This window comes from Sphaeramia orbicularis, chromosome 3 (assembly GCF_902148855.1).
Source record: "Sphaeramia orbicularis chromosome 3, fSphaOr1.1, whole genome shotgun sequence".
Lineage (NCBI taxonomy): Eukaryota > Metazoa > Chordata > Actinopteri > Kurtiformes > Apogonidae > Sphaeramia > Sphaeramia orbicularis.
In genome coordinates this window covers 16,648,453-16,672,804 of record NC_043959.1, presented here as the reverse complement: position 1 = coordinate 16,672,804, position 24,352 = coordinate 16,648,453, and the positions used below count along the sequence as shown (strand labels likewise).

Here is a 24,352-nt window from a genome sequence, read left to right as displayed (position 1 = left end):
TTTTGTTTTGTTTTGTTTGTGAAGTGTCTGTGAATGTCCAGAAAAGTGCTCTATAAGTGTGATGTATTATTATTAGTAGTAGTAGTATTAGTATTAGTAGTATTCTACTGCGATGGAGTGGCTGTTCTGTCAGATGAATGGAGAAGGAATGAAACAAGAAGATCTGATCAGTGACAGGTAAGTGTCCACATTATTTTCTGATCCAACCAACTCAAACTCCAGACTGACATGAGCTGGTCCATCTGGAATCCTCCTGAATCTCCTCATTAGTCACTCTGGGCCTGTCTATGAACACATTCAATAAAATAATTATGGTATTTGATGATGATATGATACTATAAAATTTAAATGAAACAGACGCCTTAGGGCCCAATTGTTTCCATTTTTGCTGTTAAATGGTTTAATTCTCATAAATGTAGAATGAAAACTGCCCCAGGCTCATTTAAATACGACTTAAACGGACTGCTTATATAAACTAGAAGCACTCGGAGAGCACAGACCTCCGCCAAGGCAGGCAGATCAGTGGCCCCCCAGTGCGCCCCCCCCCCCCCCCCCCCCCCCCGGTCACCACCAAAATTTTATCATTTGTTCCTTGTGCCAGTATCAACATTTCCTGAAATTTTCATCCAAATCCATCCATAACTTTTTAACTTATCTTGCACACAGACAAACAGACAAACAGACAGACAAACCAACGTCTGCAAAAACATGACCTCCTTGGCGGAGGTAATAACATACTATAGATGTGCAGACATCTGTGGCTTGTTTCATGATAGAACACAGAACACAAAGCGTCCCAGCATCCCTCAGACAGTTTCTACAGCTGAACTGAACATTAGCGCTGGCCTTTCCCCTCACAGGACCTCAGCTGGGAAATAATCTGGATGGACTCCACTGTCCAACCTGTTCATATCACAGCCTGCGTCTTTAAAAACAAAGAGCATGGATCCAGCTCAGCTCCATGTCCCAGGACTGGAGGAGCAGCAGGAGTCCAGACCTGAACCCAGGACAGGGTCTGTCAAAGAAGACTGAGGGAGTGGTGGCATGCTAACAGACGCTAACAGGTGCTAACAGGCGTTAACAGGCGCTAACAGACACTAACAGATGCTAACAGGTGCTAATAGACACTAACAGATGCTAACAGACGCTAACAGGTGCTAACAGACACTAACAGACACTAACAGGCGCTAACAGACACTAACAGACGCTAACAGGTGCTAACAGACACTAACAGACGCTAACAGGCGCTAATAGACACTAACAGACACTAACAGGCGCTAACAGACACTAACAGACGCTAACAGGAGCTAACAGACACTAACAGACGCTAACAGGCGCTAACAGACACTAACAGACACTAACAGGCGCTAACAGACACTAACAGACGCTAACAGGTGCTAATAGACACTAACAGACGCTAACAGGCGCTAACAGACACTAACAGACGCTAACAGGCGCTAACAGACACTAACAGACGCTAACAGGTGCTAACAGACACTAACAGACGCTAACAGGTGCTAATAGACACTAACAGACGCTAACAGGCGCTAACAGACACTAACAGACGCTAACAGGCGCTAACAGACACTAACAGACGCTAACAGGTGCTAACAGACACTAACAGGTGCTAACAGACGCTAACAAGCGTTAACAGCCGCTAACAGGCACTAACAGGTGCTAACAGATTCTAAGAGGCGCTAATTAGCAGTAAATTATCCAATGGGAATGTCATTGGTTTTACTGGACACATCAATATTCTGACTAGATCAAAGGTGAAGAAGCGTTTTCATCCATCCATCCACCCATCCATCTTTCATTATACACATAAAACCAGATTAATTTCACTGTTTTAACCTTTTTCGTTGCATTAGGTTTGAATGAGTACAAATTCCATCCTACACATTTAATAATTATCATGGATGTAGAACTCTGAGATCATAACAAGCTCAGTAATAGGGTTATCTAAAAGCACAAAAGAGATTCTAAACTACACATACAAATGTGTAGCCCTTAAATCCAGCCCATTTCAGTCCACCGTCTTCATTTCCTTTACACATCTTCTAGTCTTTCCTGGGTTTGTGTTCTGGATAAACACAGATCAGAGAACATCTGTGAGCTGATCCATCCTTCTGTTAGATTAGATAAGGCTTCCAGCTCTCACCTACACATGTGCTGTCACTGTGTAAATTACAGAATCCATTTACCAGAACTCTGAGGTGCAGTGGAAACCAAGGTTATAATAGTTTTGGATTTTTCATTATAGTTTAGTTTTTAGTTTTGACTTTTTTTTCTCTAATTCAGTTAGGTTTAATTAGTTTTTAGAGCAGGTTTGCTAGTTTTTATTAGTTTTCCTTTTTTTTTCTAAATGCTTAGTTTTAGTTTAGTTTTTGTATTAATTTTAGTTTTGTCGTATCTTTTCTCTTCTTCTCTGTCGTATTCAAATAAATCCCAGACAGGACTCTGCTGCTTTTTCCCAGCTTTAGTCTCCATGTTTCCAGGTAGAGTGGGGACCAGAAGATGACTGTAAATGACAAGTGATGAGAAGTGACGCACCGTGAAGTGTCGTATGGTGCCGCTAGCTAAAATTGCTAGAACAAAATAAATCGCTTTCGTATCAATCCGACATTGACAAAGACAGAAACTAAGGGAATTTTATCAATAATTTTATCCATTTTAATAAGTTATGTAAGCACACAATACAGTTTCAGTCAGTTATCATTACTTTTTTTAAATTATAGTTTTTATTTATTTCAGTTAACGAAAATGTTTTTTCAGTTCTAGTTTTTGTCATTTCGTTAGTTTTTGTCAACGATAATAACCTTGGTGGAAACACAAACCACACAGATTACCAGGAATAGGGGTTTTTCACACATGACCTGGAAACCGTTTGAAATGACTCATTTTGTGTATCGTTTCTTCCAGTTTTCTGTCAGCAGTGGCTGAGGCCATATTGAAGTGTCACTGCTGTGTTCCTCAGTGTACATGGAATAAACAAAGGCAGCTATATTTAAGTTTTCATGGTTTCAGATTTAGTTGAGAAGAAGAAATGGGGTGGTCACAATTCATCAAAATGAGGGGCCAAGCTTCAGAATCCAGTCAGACAGTATGTTTGTGTGTAACAGGTTGTGACAGTTTGAGTTTGAAGCTTTAATTTATTTATGTGATATTATTTTGTTATATTGATTTTTAAGGGGTGCCAGCCAGGTCTCTCTCCCAGCAATTAAGATGTAAAGTCAGTCTGTCAGTTTTATTCAGTCTTTTGTATATACTTGAGTTTTTGTTTTTGGTTATATAGTTTTTGTCTGTTTGTTGTACCGCAAACCACACAAAGGATGCAGGTCTAAATTAAACAAACACCCTACACATTAAATGACAGAAAAAGAAACCATACATTTAAACCAACTAAAATTCAAAATTATGCATTGTGCAATTAATGCAAAAACACCCAAATTCACAGTCCCCCACCCCAAAGTCCAAACTCAAAAAAATCCACCAACCAAGCAAAATCAAACACAAAATTTCCACTCTGGGTTTATATCAGTTCATCAGAAGAAAAAGGAAAAATAAAAACAGTTCAGTTCATTTTAACTAAAAATTCCACTCCGGGTTTTCCACAGTTTCTCAGAACGATTTCTGGGGTGTATGCAGAAGCTGTCAGGTATGCTACAGGGGTGTGAGTGTATGCTTGGTGAAACTTCACCAAGTTGTCACAAGGTGTCCTGAACACCGGCATTTCTGGGAAGAGGGTTACCATGGAAACATCAGTGATGTTGTGAAGGGAATCAAGAGGTCACCCATTTCTTCTTCTGAAGGAAAACCGGGTCATGCGTGAAAAACCCCTATTCTTTTACCTGAGGAAATAAATCCCTGGAAATCAACTTTCCTGGAAATGTTGGTGGAAAAGAAGCAATAGTAGTAGCTTTTCCATTGGACATATGAGCAAAAGTTTACTGATATTTCCTAAATCTATTCCAAACAGAAGTGTGTAATGTTGGTTTTTCCATTCAATCCCAAATGTGCTGATTAGTTTCTTTCTTCTGGTAGATGTCAGTAGAAGTCATTCCATAAACATGAACAGAAATCTGTTGTTTTGAGTCTAGAATGCTGGTTCCCCCTCTCTCCTACTAAATTCTAAACTGATGTGGTTTCCTGGTGTGTCCACACATACACACTCATGTTTGGGTTCAACTCTTCTTTTTCTCTTGTTCTAACATCCATCAACATCCATTTTTTTTTATTCACATGACTCTGGTTGTGGTAGAAGGTCTTTCCATTGTGGTTTTGTGCGATATACTGATTTTGCTACAACTCAAAAACCACCTCTTGCCAGCGCAAAAACTTTTCATTGAAAAACTAGTTTTGGTGAAATTGTTGTTTTTTCATTTGGCAAATTTTTAGATGCAAGTTATATTCATGCCGTTTAAGGGTCAATGGAAGAGCGACTAGTGTGTTAAGTTGCTGAGTGAAACTGTTCACCCTCTTGGGCAGGGGCGTCCAGTCCTGGTCCTTGAGGTCCAGTATCCTGCATGTTTCAGATGTTTCCCTCTTCCAGTCCACCTGTATGGAAGCGAGTAGTTCCTATAATCTAAATTCAAATGCATTGCAGAAATGCTTTTTCATTTGAAGAATATGGCTGTATTATTTGACTCATAAATAAAATTATTAATAAATTATCCAATCTGCATTTTCATTTTCTAATTCAAGACTGCTCATTCTTTTACTTAATTAAAAAGAAAAACACATTTGAGATTTAATTTTCAAAGCATGCCCCAGCAAATAGTTACCAAAAGTCAATTTGAAATCTAAAATTCGAAAATTCAAATGCATTAGCAAAAATGCTTTTTCATTTTAAGAATACGGCCGCATTATTAGACTCATAACTAAAATGAGTAATCAATTATCCAGTCTGCATTTTCATTTTCTTATTCAAGACTGCTAATTCTTTAACTTAACTAAAATGAAAAAGAAAAAGACATTTGAGATTTAATTTTAAAAATCTGGATGAAAATGATTGGATAATTTATTACTCATTTTATTTATGAGTCAAATAATGCAGCCACATTCTTAATATGAAAAAGCATTTTTGCTAATGCATTTGAATTTAGATTACAGTAACTAATTACTTCCACTCCACCTGACGGTCGGTCTCAGTCTTCTGCAGAACTGGATCATAGGCTGATCATCTGAATCAGGTGTGTTGGAAGAGGGATCCATCTAAAACATGCAGGATACTGGCCCTCGAGGACCAGGACTGGTGACCCCTGCTCTAGGGTTTCACAAAGACACATGGGACTGGTACCCATTCTGACGCTGCTTTAAATCTAAATCTATCACCAGTAACAAAGGAACACCAGGTTATCCTGTCACTCTGTACATTTAAACAGAAACTACAACATTCCCGCGTTGACTGTTGTACGTGTTGACATGTTCCCTTCTGCTCTCTCCTCATACACTCTAGTGCTTATTTATGTTGTTTTTAACTTCATAGTCTTTTCACTGTTGGTTGTGAGGCTTGGATTCATCTGTACTGTTTCCTTTTATCCATTTTTCTTTTGATCTGTTCTGTTTTGTCACTGTTTTTGTCTGTTGGGGCCTCTTACCAGGTCATTATTATAAATGACAGGCTGTTCTCAAGTGATTTTACCTGGTAAAATAAAGTTATAATAATAATAATAATAATAATAATAATAATAATAATAATAATAATAATACTCTAAATGAAACACTCTGGGCTCTGTTTTCATGGGTGGATGTTGACCAGTGCCACCTGTTGTCACAGACTATAATGACTAGGGATGGGAATCGAGAACCGGTTCTTTTTGAGAACCAGATCCCAGTAGCTCAATTCCTTAGAATCGTTTGCCTGCCTGCTTAACGATTCTGCTTATTGATTCCACCTTTGTTGCGCATGCGTAATGACATCATGCATACACTGCATTGTTTTGGTCAGAACGAAGCCAACATGGAGTTGAGGCAGAAACAGTCCAAACAGACCACACCGGGTCCAAACAGACCACACCGGGTCCAAACAGACCACACCAGGTCCAAACAGACCACACCAGGTCCAAACAGACCACACCGGGTCTAAACAGACCACACCGGGTCCACTAGAACACTGTCAAAGCTTCCATTCCTTCTAAAGGGTGGAATTCCTCCAATCTGCTCAAACATTCATCCACAACATGTGATTCATTTGATTCGCTACTTAGCAATGCTTGTGAATCTAGCAGCAGAGTGAACACCAGGCTGTCATCCGGGCCCAGTTCCGGTTCTGGTGTGGGCAACAAACGTCGTACCCCCTCAAATACAAGTTTCCAAAGGTAGGGGAAAGGAAATGAGGAGCACAACAACGGGAGATGGGCAGAGTCAAACTGGTTCCATGTAGTGGACATGCAGCTATAGAGGAATTAGTAAAGTCTCTTTAGTTTCACTTTCACCGTAGCCCCCCCACCCCACCCCCCAAACCAGGCCCAGCATCATCTGTTATTATTATTTGTGCATACTGTATATGTTACATGTTCTGTGCAGATATGGAAATATAAAAGACAGTTAATGCAAACATACCTGTTTGTACTCTTTTAGTCCTTCACCCAATGAGAATCGATAAGCAAAATTGATAATGGAATCGAAATCGTTAAATTCTTGTCGATTCCCATCCCTAATAGTGACAGTATGAGTCCATAACAAAGTCATTCAGGTTCATCCTGTGTTGAACCAGATGATCTGTTTTCAAAGTGTATTTTTTTCAGATATCTCCGTCTAATTCTCCATAAATCTGATCATATGGGTTTTGATATTAAGCCTGAAGGCAAACAGACTGTTTTTGTGTGTGTGTGTACATGAACAAACACACACTAAAGGACAGCAGCGTTTACCACCATCTGCTCAGTGCACTGCACTGGTGGAGTTTGGATGTGAACATTAGACATTCACACAGACTGCTTCTGTCTCAGAGCATTTCAGGAATCAAACTGCACAGCCACGGAGGGTTACACACCAAAACTCATGAATAGTGTTTTCTAATGTCTGTGTTTGGGCCATTAACGGAGCTGGGATTTCAAAGAAACTTGATTTCATTAATACTTTAAACACTTTCAGCTCCTCTGTGATGGAAGGAGAATTTCATTATCGTCCTCAGAGCTAAAGACTGAGGTTTATTCAGCTGTGAGCAGCGATAGTGCAGAGCATTATTTGAAGAGAGCCGCTCAACACAACTGGACTCAAATTGATTTGTGCTCGTTTCCATAATGTAACTTAGGCAAATAGGAAAAAAAAAAAAAAAAAGGCAGACTCCACTGCCTACACCGTCTAAAATGGGACTGATGCTCGTTGAAAGGAGCATTTGCACTGGTGTTTGTGCTGAAGCCACAGCAGAGGACACACATCTGCATCTGTTTGACTCTGCAGTCAGTATTCTGCCTCACACATCCTCAGGTTATTTATGCTCATGTTTAGTCCAAAAACATCGGCCTGTTTTTCATAAAAATTAAACTATATTCTAATCCTAGATGTCATGCTGACTTACTCCAACAAACTGATGACAGACATACTGTATTTTTATTTTCGTGCCTCCTTTTTAGATGTTGCATCTGCTACATGTTCACAATAATCTGATTAACTTTTACACACAGACCTGGACAAAAAAAAGAAAACTATCCACTCTAACATTTCTCCTTCGTCTTATTCACTGAGTATCTTTCACTGAGCTCATGTGATTTTTCTTGGTAGTTCTTCAAGGTTAATCCAAATGTTAATGAGGTTAGATTGACACCCACACAGACCACTCCCCCTACAGGTGTATAAGACCACACCCCCTACAGGTGTATAAGACCACTCCCCCTACAGGTGTATAATACCACGCCCCCTACAGGTGTATGAGACCACTCCCCCAACAGGTATATAAGACCACTCCCCCTACAGGTGTATGAGACCACTCCCCCTACAGGTGTACGAGACCACTCCCCCAACAGGTGTACAAGACCACTCCCCCTACAGGTTTATTAGACCACTCCCCCTACAGGTATATAAGACCACTCCCCCTACAGGTGTATAAGACCACTCCCCCTACAGGTATATAAGACCACTCCCCCTACAGGTCTACACAGACAAGCTCATGCACTGGTATTTATTCCCATCACTTCCTAGACACATAACGTTACTGAACCCAGACCAGACCCACTGATCCAATCCCAGATCCTAACACTGCCCCCACAGGCTTGTACTGTAGGCACTAGGCATGATGGGTAATCACTTCATCCACCTCTGTTCTCAACCTGATGGACCATCACTCCAGAACAGGGTCAGTCTGGACTCATCAGACCACATGGCCTTTATCCATTGAAACACAGTCCAGTCTTTTTGAAGTGACGGTGGTTTAAGACATGAGCAGATCCTGCATCAGTTAAAGGGTTAAAGAACTTATTGTTGCCAAACATACCCTTTAGCTCAATAATAAAAATGTCAAAACTAGGGATGTTCCAGTCTGATCTACAGATTGGTATCGGCTGCCGATCTGGCATTTTTTAGAAGATTGGATTGGATTTAGTCACAAGATTGGGCCAATCTGGACCCGGTTCTGGTGGGGGGACGACACACATTCTGCTCCCTTAAAGCTGCAGTATGTAGGAATTATGTTCTAAGTAACTGTAAAATGGCCTTGACTGTCACCAGACATTAAGGAATCATGTTCATTTCAAATACTGATCTCACTGACAGTGGGAGTCTAGCCAGAATATTTACATTTGAAAAGCTCAGTGTCAGCCCCGAAATGATGTTTATGTTGACATTGTGTGTTTAGGTCTGAGGCTCCGCCCATCACCTGTCGTCCAATCACAGAGTCAGTAGCCTTTCAGCATCCAGGTTGCCAGTTTCACTGAGCTGCAGCTGGAACATTTCTGATCACAAATGTCTGACGTTAATAAACCTTAAAGGTCTCTTATTATTCCCAAATACATAGTGACAAAGTGAGAAACAAAACAAGTAGATGTAGGAGATGACTTTGAAACATGGAGACGGACGAAAGAGGAGAAGGATTTGAAGACCAACGCCGGCTCTGCCTTAGTCTGACCACCGGTAAGAGCCACTGAGAGCCGGGGTCGCGGCCTCTTCACCCGGTCTCTTCTCCCGGGGCCGGGCTGCAGTCCTGGTGAAGAGACTGCTGGTCCGGGACTGGTGAACAGACCGGGTACCGGTGTAGGACTTGCCTCTGTCCATGGTAGCTCCTTGTAGTTCAGTGTTTTCTGTGGAAGTGACCTGTTCATGAAGCAGTGTGTAATCCGAAGGGGGGGGGGGGGGGGGGGGGTGTTGGTAGCTCGGCGTCAGTGGTTCGGTTGGGGAGGGGTTTGGTAGTTCAGCGTCCATGGTTCAGTGTGTGTGTGTATGTGGGGGAGGGGGGGTTAGAGCGATCATGCGGCTTGTAGTAAAAGTGAAACCTAATGCTCATTTCCCTTTTCTCTATCTCCTGAATCTTCGCAAACTTTCATTTGAGTGTGTCGGACGTTTGTCCTGGCCTGTTACATATTAGACTTATGTAGAATAAGTCTGGTGAGGATTTTTTTGTATGAAATTTATGGTGTGGTGGCAAGGATTAGTGGAAACGCTAGTAGCAGATGCTCATGCGGGATCTGGCAACCCCTCGCCTGGGGGGAGGAGGAGAGGATACCACGTTCTACAGTATTTTGAATGTGATTGCAGTACCAGTTTTGGCCACAATCCTACATACTGCAGCTTTAAATTAAACTTTCCTAAGGTATGGAAAAAGAAAATTAGCTGTACATCAGTAGGAAGTTTAGAGGAATTAGTAAAGCATTTCATAAGTTTCACTTTCCCTTTATGGTCCGGTAGTGATGCACGAGTCAGGTTTTTTTAAACCCGTGGGGCTTTTGTGGAATTACTTGACCCGACCCAGTCCGACCCCTGAGTAACCCACTGATGTGCTCATGACTACCGTACAGTGCAGAACGCACCCCCATATAATACCTGCACAGACCTGTCCACAGACACACTACAGCTGTGGTAAATATAAGGTTCTAATTTGTCCCACAGTCTGAATTTGGAAAGTGCAAAAATGATACTGAAGTTCTTAAGAGTCAAAGGTGTCGTAGATGTTTTAGTTCAGGTTCCACATTCAGACCAACTGGGATCTACAGTAAAATAATAGAATAACCTATAAATAATGACTCCAAATTTAAATCAAAATTTTATTGTAAAAAGTCGGTATCAGATCGATATCAGATCGGTATCAGCAAAACTAATCCTAAAAAAAATCGGATCGGACACAAAAAATTCCAGACAGGGACATCCCCAGTCCAAACGTGCTGGTAGAACAGACCTTGTTCTTTGTGTAGACATCTGTGTAAAAGCCTTTCTTCTATATTTTAAATACTGGTTCTTGCCCGCTCAGACTTCCTCCTGGAGGATTTGCTGAGTTTTTGTCTCTGTGTCACATTTTTATTTTTATGGCCTTGATTTAATCATATATTATGTTTGTTGCTGTATAAATAAAACTGAACATTTAAAAACTATTAAATTACAACCCTTCAAGCAAAAAACGGTTGGCTTATAAATATCTGCAAACCAATAAATACATCTTCTATATTTCCATTTCTAAATATCTGTATTTGATGTTCTATTTTATTACCTGCTCCTTATACAGTATATATAAAATATATCATTTTGCCACTGAAGAGTCACATTTGTATTCCAACGTCTCCAACTTAACCAATAAAAGTCTTGGTTACTGTTATTAAAAGATTTAATTTGGGTTTAAATATGACACAAGTTGTTTTTTTTAATCATTTTTGTGACATTTTTGGTTAAAACACTACAGATACACAGAGATGAAGCATGTTTCTAGTTCACAAATCCTGAAATAGTGCATATTCATTTTGCACAAAAGTACAATATCAACACTTAGATTAAAAAACGTCTTCAGTTGAGTTTTCCGGTTGAATCCTAATAAAACATAAACCGTATTTTCACACTTACCCCCAGTTTGCGGCTGCGCATGCGGACGTAGCCTTGTTTGACGATGTCGTTGAAGTTGGAGGCCATCTTTTGGGGGCGGTAACCTGCTCACTGTCGCCGTGGAGACCATCCAGTTCCGTCTTCTGGTCCTTCCTCCGTTCGTTCAGGACTCAGTGTACATTTTCCTTCGTCTTTCATCCAACAGCCTCACATCTCCTTTTGTTCCCTCTGACTGCCTTATCTCCTCCTCCTACTCCTTCTTCTTCTTCTCCTCCTTCTTCGTCTGTGGTTCTCGTATTCCTTCACGCCACGGTTTCATTCATTCTCCGTCTGAAAGGTCTCGCCTCATCTCCCTCCTCGGCATCTCTAAGAAACACAGACAAAGAGGTTGAGAGCGAGAAGCAGAAATGGTCATATATATATATATATATTATTCATTACACGGTGCATGAGGAGCACAACATTATGGTCCATTATTCATGTTGGTGGCAGACAGGCGTGTGTGTGTGTGTGTGTGTGTGTGTGTGTGTGTGTGTACAGTATTTATGCTTTCCTTTGACTGGGTTTGACTTCAGTTTTATTTGTGTACAGCTGTACTTCTCTACTTCCACAGTAGACGCTTCATCCACTGAATCCAAAGGTGTGATCTTTAACCTGATCTCTAATCACAGTCCCTTTTACCCATAATGCATAGCGGCTCGTTCTATCTACTTCCATTTCCATTTCAAACATCTCCATCTTTTCATTTCTGCATTAGTTATGTTTCACCACTGCAGGAGTTACACTCACGTCCAGTTACGTTTTGATCATTGGATTTTCATTTCAGAAATGTATTTATTAAAATCTCTGTAAAAATGTTGTTTTTGTTTGTTTTTGTTTTTTTTCTGTCGTCGTCATCGTCATCATTAACAGGATGAATGAAACTTTGAAAACAGCTGGATTTTTATTTTACGTTGTGAAACTAGAAAACATAAATTAAATTGCAAATAAAGCCTGTTTTTATTAATACTGCAGGAATAGAATAGAATAGAATAGAATAGAATAGAATAGAATAGAATAGAATAGAATAGAATAGAATAGAATAGAATAGAATAGAACTTTGTTGTCATTGTTACAGGAACAATGAAAACCTGTTTAGCAGCAAAAACCCTTAAAGTGCAAAAAAGACTGTATAAAAATATCACACAAAACATACAAAAACTACAGAGATAAATATTAAGTATACAAATACTACTAAAGTATTAGTATCAGTACTAGTACTGATTACTTCTAAAATATAAAAAAAGTTTACTCTATACAACAGATAAGAAATATATACAACATATAAGGATATATATAAAGGTAATGCAAGGAAATATACAGAATAAAATTACAAACAAGGTGCATGGATTTGATTATAGGGTACCAGAAAAAGGTAACAATAACAGGTACCAACCACAGGTACCAATAACAGATACCAGCACAGATACTAATGACAGGTACCATCCACAGGTACCAATGACAGGTACCAACCGCAGGTAACAACCACAGGTACCAACAACAGGTAACAACCACAGACAACAACCACTGGTACTAATGACAGGTACCAACTACAGGTAACAACCACTGGTACTGATGACAGGTACCAATAACAGGTACTAATGACAGATACCAATAACATGTACCAACCACAGATACCAATGACAGGTACCAAGCACAGGTACCAATGACAGGTACAAATAACAGGTACCAACCATTGGTACTAATGGCAGGTACCAATAACATGTACCAACCACAAATACCAATAACAGGTACCAGCACAGGTACCATCCACAGGTACTAATGACAGATACCAAATATATGTACCAACCACAGGTACCAATAACACGTACCAATGACAGGTACCAACCACAGGTACTAATGACAGGTACCAATAACAGGTACCAATAACAGGTACTAATGACAGGTACTAATGATGGTTACCAATAACAGGTCCCAACAGCACAGACTCCTGCTCCTAAACCTCCAGGACTCTAAACACATTCTCATCATTTTTGTCTCCACTGCAACAAAAACCCATTCAGCACTGGTTTGGATTTGCACCACTGACCCCTTCTCCATGGCAACTGGCACCAAGGCTTGTGGTTATTGGAATATTCGGAGCCGTCTGCCACATTAAAACAACAGGACAAACAGGATTTATAAGACCAGTGGCCAAAAACATACACTTACACTTCTGTTACATGACAAAATGATTATTGAGCGCATCATTAAAATAAACAGCTCCAGTGTCCCTGTCCGTCAGCGTCTGTTCTATGTGGATCAGAACCAGCTGAATGTGTGAGGTTGTCAGGTTCTGTTCTATGTTCCAGTCCTGTGGTCTGGATGCACATCAATCTAACTATAGAAGTGGGCGGGACTTTCACTGGAGGAGAACTCAACTCATCCAATCATAGTCCATATATGACTTCTATCAGTGATCAATAGGAACTAGACTGATATCTGGAACCATTTACATGTTCTAAACCACCAACAGATGGACCAGTAGAAGGAAAGGAACAGTTAGAATATTTACAAAAATGAACAAAATAATCAAAATAGATAAAATAATCAACAAAATGACCACAAATCCACAAATGAACCAAAAAATCAACAAAAAATGAACCAAACGATCCACAAAATAAATAAAATAATCATAGGTTTAAGGCAAATTTGTAAATTTCATCGTCCCATTTCAAGTCCATCTGACCTTTCAGCCGTTGGACTAAAAAGTGGGCAGTGAAGATTGGAAAATGTTGTTGACGTAGAGCTGCAGTAAGTAGAAGAGGACACACACACACACACACTCGACATCTTCATTGACTCATTTGCGGTCGTGAAACTGATATACAAGCAGAGATCGGACTTATATGAGTGTTTATGCATCCAATACACACACATGCACGGATGCTCAGTGTGTGTGTGTGTGTGTGTGTGTGTGTGTGTGTGTGTGTGTGTGTGTGTGTGTGTGTGTATTTCCCATAGGGCTCAGTGGTAAATCTGCCTGACAACAGTGGAACAGAGAAATTAAAGTTTAACAAGGGGATCGTTAATACACACATACACACACACACACACACACACACACACACACACACACACACATGCACACACACACACACACACACAAACACGCACACACACACATAAAGCTGCAGAACTAGCAGACAGACAGACAGACACAGGCCTATCAGTGTTGGTTTAGCAAAGTGTCTGGAGCACAAAAGGCTATTAAAGACTGAACCGACAAAGAATCAGACTAAACACTGAACCGACAAAGAATCAGACTAAACACTGAACCGACAAAGAATCAGACTAAACACAGAACCGAAAAAGAATCAGACTAAACACTGAACCGAAAAAGAATCAGACTAAACACAGAACCGAAAAAGAATCAGACTAAACACTGAACCGACGAAGAATCAGACTAAACACTGAACCGACAAAGAATCAGACTAAACACTGAACCGAAAAAGAATCAGACTAAACACTGAACCGACGAAGAATCAGACTAAACACTGAACCGCAAAAGAATCAGACTAAACACTGAACCGACAAAGAATCAGACTAAACACTGAACCGACGAAGAATCAGACTAAACACTGAACCGACGAAGAATCAGACTAAACACTGAACTGACAAAGAATCAGACTAAACACTGAACCGACGAAGAATCCGACTAAACACTGAACCGACAAAGAATCAGACTAAACACTGAACCGACAAAGAATCAGACTAAACACTGAACCAACGAAGAATCAGACTAAACACTGAACCGACAAAGAATCAGACTAAACACGGAACCGACAAAGAATCTGACTAAACACTGAACCGACGAAGAATCAGACTAAACACTGAACCGACGAAGAATCAGACTAAACACTGAACCGATGAAGAATCAGACTAAACACTGAACCGACGAAGAATCAGACTAAACACTGAACCGACAAAGAATCAGACTAAACACTGAACCGAAAAAGAATCAGACTAAACACTGAACTGACAAAGAATCAGACTAAACACTGAACCGACGAAGAATCAGACTAAACACTGAACCAACAAAGAATCAGACTAAACACTGAACCGAAAAAGAATCAGACTAAACACAGAACCGAAAAAGAATCAGACTAAACACTGAACCGACGAAGAATCAGACTAAACACTGAACCGACAAAGAATCAGACTAAACACTGAACCGAAAAAGAATCAGACTAAACACTGAACCGACGAAGAATCAGACTAAACACTGAACCGCAAAAGAATCAGACTAAACACTGAACCGACAAAGAATCAGACTAAACACTGAACCGACGAAGAATCAGACTAAACACTGAACCGACGAAGAATCAGACTAAACACTGAACCGACGAAGAATCAGACTAAACACTGAACCGACGAAGAATCAGACTAAACACTGAACCGACAAAGAATCAGACTAAACACTGAACCGAAAAAGAATCAGACTAAACACTGAACTGACAAAGAATCAGACTAAACACTGAACCGACGAAGAATCCGACTAAACACTGAACCGACAAAGAATCCGACTAAACACTGAACCGACAAAGAATCAGACTAAACACTGAACCGACGAAGAATCAGACTAAACACTGAACCGACGAAGAATCAGACTAAACACTGAACCGACAAAGAATCAGACTAAACATGGAACCGACAAAGAATCTGACTAAACACTGAACCGACGAAGAATCAGACTAAACACTGAACCGACGAAGAATCAGACTAAGCACTGAACCGATGAAGAATCAGACTAAACACTGAACCGACAAAGAATCAGACTAAACACTGAACCGCAAAAGAATCAGACTAAACACTGAACCGACAAAGAATCAGACTAAACACTGAACCGACAAAGAATCAGACTAAACACTGAACCGACAAAGATTCAGACTAAACATGGAACCGACAAAGAATCAGACTAAACACTGAACCGACGAAGAATCAGACTAAACACTGAACCGATGAAGAATCAGACTAAACACTGAACTGACAAAGAATCAGACTAAACACTGAACCGATGAAGAATCAGACTAAACACTGAACTGACAAAGAATCAGACTAAACACTGAACCGACAAAGAATCAGACTAAACACTGAACCGACAAAGAATCAGACTAAACACGGAAGCGACAAAGAATCTGACTAAACACTGAACCGACAAAGAATCAGACTAAACACTGAACCGACGAAGAATCAGACTAAACACTGAACCGACGAAGAATCAGACTAAACACTGAACCGACAAAGAATCAGACTAAACACTGAACCGACGAAGAATCAGACTAACACGGAACCGACGAAGAATCAGACTAAACACTGAACCGACGAAGAATCAGACTAAACACTGAACCGACGAAGAATCAGACTAAACACTGAACCGATGAAGAATCAGACTAAACACTGAACCGACAAAGAATCAGACTAAACACTGAACCGACGAAGAATCAGACTAAACACTGAACCGAAAAAGAATCAGACTAAACACTGAACCAACGAAGAATCAGACTAAACACTGAACCAACGAAGAATCAGACTAAACACTGAACCGACAAAGAATCAGACTAAACACTGAACCGAAAAAGAATCAGACTAAACACTGAACCGACGAAGAATCAGACTAAACACTGAACCGACGAAGAATCAGACTAAACACTGAACCGATGAAGAATCAGACTAAACACTGAACTGACAAAGAATCAGACTAAACACTGAACCGATGAAGAATCAGACTAAACACTGAACTGACAAAGAATCAGACTAAACACTGAACCGACAAAGAATCAGACTAAACACTGAACCGACAAAGAATCAGACTAAACATGGAAGCGACAAAGAATCTGACTAAACACTGAACCGACAAAGAATCAGACTAAACACTGAACCGACAAAGAATCAGACTAAACACGGAACCGACGAAGAATCAGACTAAACACTGAACCGACGAAGAATCAGACTAAACACTGAACCGACGAAGAATCAGACTAAACACTGAACCGATGAAGAATCAGACTAAACACTGAACTGACAAAGAATCAGACTAAACACTGAACCGATGAAGAATCAGACTAAACACTGAACTGACAAAGAATCAGACTAAACACTGAACCGACAAAGAATCAGACTAAACACTGAACCGACAAAGAATCAGACTAAACACGGAAGCGACAAAGAATCTGACTAAACACTGAACCGACAAAGAATCAGACTAAACACTGAACCGACGAAGAATCAGACTAAACACTGAACCGACAAAGAATCAGACTAAACACTGAACCGACAAAGAATCAGACTAAACACTGAACCGACAAAGAATCAGACTAAACACGGAACCGACGAAGAATCAGACTAAACACTGAACCGACGAAGAATCAGACTAAACACTGAACCGATGAAGAATCAGACTAAACACTGAACCGACAAAGAATCAGACTAAACACTGAACCGACAAAGAATCAGACTAAACACTGAACCGATGAAGAATCAGACTAAACACTGAACCGACAAAGAATCAGACTAAACACTGAACCGATGAAGAATCAGACTAAACACTGAACCGAAAAAGAATCAGACTAAACACTGAACCAACGAAGAATCAGACTAAACACTGAACCAACGAAGAATCAGACTAAACACTGAACCGAAAAAGAATCAGACTAAACACTGAACCAACGAAGAATCAGACTAAACACTGAACCAACGAAGAATCAGACTAAACACTGAACCAACGAAGAATCAGACTAAACACTGAACCGAAAAAGAATCAGACTAAACACTGAATTTATCTGAAGCAAATTAGTGATGTGACTTAAAACTGGTCTAATAATAGAAATAATGAACCTGATAACAGTGTGTGCCGTTAGTGTCATAGCATAATTATATAAAACAAATGGACAAAAGTATGTGGACACGCTGAATTCAGCTGGTAAATTTTGGGATCAATATCCTGTTGATTATTAATATTGAGGTTTCTGTGTGCGATCCTCAGGAACAGGACATCTGACAGCTGGAGACATGATGTGTCCACATATTTTTGTCCATATAGTTGATAAACACCAATATTTCACTGTAGTTTAATGGTAGGTTTTTCTTCCTCAGTCAGATGTGATGAAAGTAGATGGAAATTATTATTTACAGTCAGAGCAGGAAAAATATTAGAGACATTTAGAGGAAGAACATTTAAAATCAGAGTCAGGGAGAAAAAAATGTGGGTAGTTTATTTTTTGTGATACTTGGATCATTTTGGGTGTTTTTTGGGTGATATTTGGGTAATTTTGGGTGATATTTGGGTAGTTTTTGGGTGATATTTGGGTAGTTTTGGGTGATATTTGGGTAGTTTTTGGGTGGGTTTTTTTGGGTGATATTTGGGTCATTTTGGGGTGTTTTTTGGGTGATATTTGAATGGGTTTTTTGGGTGATATTTGGGTGGGTTTTTTTGGGTGATACTTGGGTTGGTTTTTTTGGGTGATATTTAGGTGTTTTTTGGGTGATATTTGGGTGTTTTTTTGGGTGATATTTGGGTTGTTTTTGGGGGTTTTTTGGGTGATATTTGGGTTGTTTTTGGGTGATGTTTGGGTGGGGGGTTTTTTGGGTGATATTTGGGTGTTTTTTTTTTGGGTGATACTTGGGTGGGTGTTTTTTGGGTGATATTTGGGTGGTTTTTGGGTGATATTTGGGTGTTTTTTTTGGGTGATATTTGGGTTGTTTTTGGGTGTTTTCTGGGTGATATCTGGGTAGTTTTTGGGTGATATTTGGGTGTTTTTTGGGTGATATTTGGGTGTTTTTTGGGTGATATTTGGGTGTTTTTTGGGTGATATTTGGGTGTTTTCTGGGTGATATTTGGGTGATATTTGGGTGTTTTTTGGGTGATATTTGGGTGTTTTTTTGGGTGATATTTGGGTGTTTTTTGGGTGATATTTGGGTGGTTTTTTTAGGTGATATTTGGGTCGTTTTTGGGTGATATTTAGGTGATATTTGGGTAGGTTTTTTGGGTGATATTTGGGTTGTTTTTGGGGGTTTTTTGGGTGATATTTGGGTTGTTTTTGGGTGATGTTTGGGTGGGGGGTTTTTTGGGTGATATTTGGGTGTTTTTTTTTTGGGTGATACTTGGGTGGGGTTTTTTGGGTGATATTTGGGTAGTTTTTGGGTGATATTTGGGTGTTTTTTTTGGGTGATATTTGGGTTGTTTTTGGGTGTTTTCTGGGTGATATCTGGGTAGTTTTTGGGTGATATTTGGGTGTTTTTTGGGTGATATTTGGGTGTTTTTTGGGTGATATTTGGGTGTTTTTTTAGGTGATATTTGGGTGTTTTTTTGGGTGATATTTGGGTGGGGTTTTTGAGAGATATTTGGGTAGTTTGAGGGTAATTTTTGGGTAGTTTTTGAGTGATCATGAAAGAGCATGAAAAAATATTTTTTTTTAAATTTAGGGGTAGAACATTTAAATCATAGTCCTGGATTAAAAAAAAAACCAAAAAAACAATCAGTGTTGATATAAATTCTTTCCAAACCATCTGTGAGTCATTTTGGAAACAAAGATAACAATTTAACCCAAACTAACCAATGCACTGATATGTATCCCATAATATAAAACTATATTCTGACAGTAGTCATTATTGTTTGGATCCCAGACCCTCGTTAGAACAGAAACACCTGGATTGTTCATATAGTGGATGAGTTAGACAGTTGTGCTGTGAGGATGATGACATGCGCTAAGTGTCGACAGCGGTGGAAACCACAGAATTAGTCATAACCGTTCCAGTTCCCCTCAGCGTCAGAGGGATTTTCAGTGACTTTAAGCCTATTATTTTCATTTCACAGCCCAGCAATTTACTCCAGTAGGTCAGTCTTACACTGTCATTAACCAAGTCTGCAGCAGCAGCAGAGGCTCAGGGAGTAAAAGGGAATCAAACCAGCACATCCACAGGGTTCAGACATGAGAACCAGGTCCAAACTGTCCAATTTGTCAGAGCTCTGGTGTGAATTCCCTGCAAAACAATGACCTCAAACTAAGGAAAAGGAGGGAATTAGTCCAAATCATTGGCTGAAACTGTTAGTGTAATGTGTGTAAAATGATGACTTCAAGGACCAGAAAAATATGGGTTTGAACTGAGTGTAAATCGAACACTAAATACAAGAGTCTGTGACTGAGGGTAGAGTTAATGACACCAAACAGGCCAAATGAAAATATGAAAATCAGTACTTTACAAACACTGTTTAATCAGCTGCCTAAAGTCCATCTGGAAATGCACTTGACAAATAAGGGTTTATTAATATTATGTGACACAGGTGTCAAACATACGGTCCGTGGGCCAAAACTGGCCACCAAAGGGTCCGATCTGACCCATGGGATGGATTTATAAAGTGCAATAATTATACTGAAGATATTTACAGTCAATGGTGTTGAACTGGTTCGAGTTCAGGTTCCACATACAGACCAATATGATCTACAGTTAAATAATAACAGAACAACATATAAATAATGACTCCAAATATTCTTGTTGGTTTAATGTGAAAAAAAATTACATTATACCTATAAATAATGAAAACTCTACAATTTTCTCTGCTTTAGTGCAAAAAAAACCCCCATTAAATTATTAAATTACATTAACAAACTATCCTTTAATAATAAAATGTGAATAAATTGAAGAAATATGAACAACCTGAAATGTCTAAAGAAAATTAAGTGTAATTTTAACAATATTCTGCCCGTTATTAAATGTTTTTTGACGTTATGTGTAATGTTTATGTATAAATGATAAGTTGATGCAGAATGTTGTTAAAATTGTACTATTTTTCAAGTTATTCACATCATTTTTGTTTGGATAGTTTGTAAATGTAAATAATTTCAGAATTTAATCTTAATTTGCACTAAATATATGATAATAGTTATCCTTGGTTTAATGTGAAAAAAATAATATAACATTATACCTATAAATAATGACAACTATTTTTATCTTTGTTATAGTGCGAAAAAATAACATTAAATTATGAAATTACATTAACAAACTATCATTTAATAATAAAATGTGAATAAATTGAAGAAATATGAACAACATGAAATGTCTAAAGAATATTAAGTGTAATTTTAACAATATTCTGCCTGTTATTAAATGTTTTTGTGACATTGTGTGTAATGTTCATGAATAAATGATGAGTTGAGGCAGAATATTGTTAAAATTGAACTTATTTTCTTAATAAATTTTCAGTTTTTTCAGGTTATTCACATTTTTTTTGTTTGGATGGTTTGTAAATGTTAATATTTTCATAATTTTATCTTAATTTGCACTAAATATATGATAATAATTATCCTTGGTATAATGTAAAAAAAATAAAATAAAATAAAAAAAAAAAAAAACATTATATCTATAAATAATGACAACTATTTTTCTTTGTTTCAGTGCAAAACAAAACCCATTAAATTATGAAATTACATTAAGAAAGTATCCCTTAACAATAAAATGCAAATAAATTGTAGAAATCTGAACAACATGAAATGTCTGAAGACAATTAAGGATTATTTGAACAATATTCTGCCTGTTATTAAATTTTTTTGTGACACTGTGTCTAATATACATGTATAAATGATAAATTAAGGCAGAATATTGTTAAAATTGCTCTTATTTTTCTTTATAAATTTCAGTTTTTTTAGGTTATTCACATCTTTTTTGTTTGGATAGTTTGTAAACATTAATATTTTCATAATTTTATCTTAATTTGCACTAAATATATGATAATTATCCTTGGTATAATGTGGAAAAAATAAACAAATAAATAACATTATATCTATAAATAATGACAACTATTTCTCTTTGTTTCAGTGCAAAACAAAACCCATTAAATTATGAAATTATATTAAGAAAGTATCCCTTAACAATAAAATGCAAATAAATTGTAGAAATCTGAACAACATGAAATGTCTAAAGAAAATTAAGGATTCTTTGAACATTATTCTGCCTGTTATTAAATGTTTTTGTGACATTGTGTGTAATATACATGTATACATGATAAATTAAGGCAGAATATTGTTAAAATTGCCCTTATTTTTCTTCATAAATTTCAGTTTTTTCAGGTTATTCACATCTTTTTTGTTTGGATAGTTTGTAAACATTAATATTTTCATAATTTAATCTTAATTTGCACTAAAACAAAGACATTATTATTATTATTATTATTATTATTATTATTATTATTATTATTTACAGGGGATTTTTCTATTATTTTTCTATTACTTTCCTGGTCTGATCATCCCTGCTCTGTAGTGTCGACTTTAATTGAAAGAAACAGGAGGAATGTGAGTTTATGAAATAAATGATTGAATCTGATTTATTCCCATGAAAGGGTCAAAAATTCACTGTAACTGAGGTTCATTTCACTTCACAAGAAAAACCCTGAAAATGTTCCATAATGTATGTTCAGATGGAAATGATCCTTATTAGATTAATCTTTGTTTCTGAGTTAAACATCACTGTTTAAACGTCTGTAAAGTAGACTGTTGGACGACCGTACCCCCATCATTTCCTAACGGTGTTTCAGATCATGTGTCTTATATTCAACTTAACTTTGCATCGGTTCTGCTTTCATAACTACGCTTTAATGGGACACTATTAAACACAGTCAAACGAAACCAATGAGCTTCAATATCAGCATAAAAGACTCATAATGGCTGTGAGTGGATAAGCATCAGCACGGATACAAGGAGAAAAGGTTCTGCACGGAAAACCCTTCCTCCACAAAAACCCTTCACTCAGCTTTCCTTATGTTCAGAACCAGAACCAGGACACTTTAACCCTTTCATGCACAGTGGTCACTACAGTGGACAGTTATTCTACAGCTGTTCTCTTGTATATTCATGGATTTTGTTGTTTTACTTGCATATCAACCAACACAGTGGATACTTACGCACCATCCCATAATACAGGGTGGGGAAGCAAAATTTACAATGAACATTTAGTTGTTTTTTCTCAGCAGGCACTACGTCAATTGTTTTGAAACCAAACATATATTGATGTCATAATCATACCTAACACTATTATCCATACCTTTTCAGAAACTTTTGCCCATATGAGTAATCAGGAAAGCAAACGTCAAAGAGTGTGTGATTTGCTGAATGCACTCGTCACACCAAAGGAGATTTCAAAAATAGTTGGAGTGTCCATAAAGACTGTTTATAATGGAAAGAAGAGAATGACTATGAGCAAAACTATTACCAGAAAGTCTGGAAGATACTATTAAAGAAGAATGGGAGAAGTTGTCACCCAAATATTTGAGGAACACTGTGAAGGCAGTTATTGAGAAAGAAGGAGGACACATAGAATAAAAACATTTTCTATTATGTCAATTTTCTTGTGGCAAATAAATTCTCATGACTTTCAATAAACTAATTGGTCATACACTGTCTTTCAATCCCTGCCTCAAAATATTGTAAATTTTGCTTCCCCACCCTGTACACTGCAATTCATACCGTTACTGTAACTTTCCTGTTCTTGATAAACCTGATCCGCAGAAACATATTTGAGTGTAAATCAATTGTTAGTTGTTATTAGACTGTAATTAACAGTTTGTTTGTTTTTTTAAGTTGTTGCGTTTTGTTGTTTTTTGCATATTATTTGAGTGAGTAATAACTACAATTATAGTATGTTAAAATGTGAGAAAACATCCGATTAACAACATTAAAAAAAACATTTATTTCATAGTTTTCACACAGTATGACAGTAAATGCTTGTTTCTTTGCTTCAAAAATTAAACGCATGGTGTCCAGCTGAGTGGACATTTTTGTAACTCCATGAAAAATAGGTTCATAAAAAAAAAAAAAAAAATTCAATCACATTTTCATGCCTAAAGAGGAATAAAAACACTCAGGAAAAAAATCTTGATTAAGGTTCTCATAATTCGTGCATGAAAGGGTTAATAATCCCACAGGGAAGTGACTGGGTGTTACAGTGGCTCCATGTGTGGGGTTAGGATGGTGTCGAAATAGTCATATGCATTAAATACACATATGTACATATACGTACCTTAAAGTCATTTGAAAAAACTTGAAGACCCTTCTTAAATTATATTGAAACCTTGACATCTCTGCCTGATCATGATGACTGAGCCCCTCCCCCCTTCCTTTTTTTTTTTTTTTTTTTTTTTTTTTTTAAATTTTAGCTACTTATTTTGTTTTTTTCTTTTTATTAGACAACTCTTGTAGCTATACTGTACTGGTCACTTGTCAATATTGGATTTATATTAAGGATTGTCTTCTTTAGGTAGGGTAGAGTGGGATTGTGGGAGGGATAAAAAAGAAAAATGAACAAATGGAAGTCCTTTTTATCACATTGCACTGTCACACCTGTGGAATTATGTCCA

At 38.0% G+C, this 24,352-nt stretch overlaps 1 protein-coding gene across 1 annotated transcript in view; it reads right to left on the bottom strand.

The window, feature by feature from the left end:
• dok4 (docking protein 4) overlaps positions 1–24,352 on the bottom strand; it is a 105,697-nt gene that overhangs the window by 45,097 nt on the left and 36,248 nt on the right. The window contains exon 2 of the mRNA XM_030162248.1: positions 10,987–11,331. Within this exon, the coding sequence (XP_030018108.1) occupies positions 10,987–11,052 (66 nt within the window). The 5' untranslated portion in view covers positions 11,053–11,331. The remainder of the gene's footprint in view (positions 1–10,986; positions 11,332–24,352) is intronic.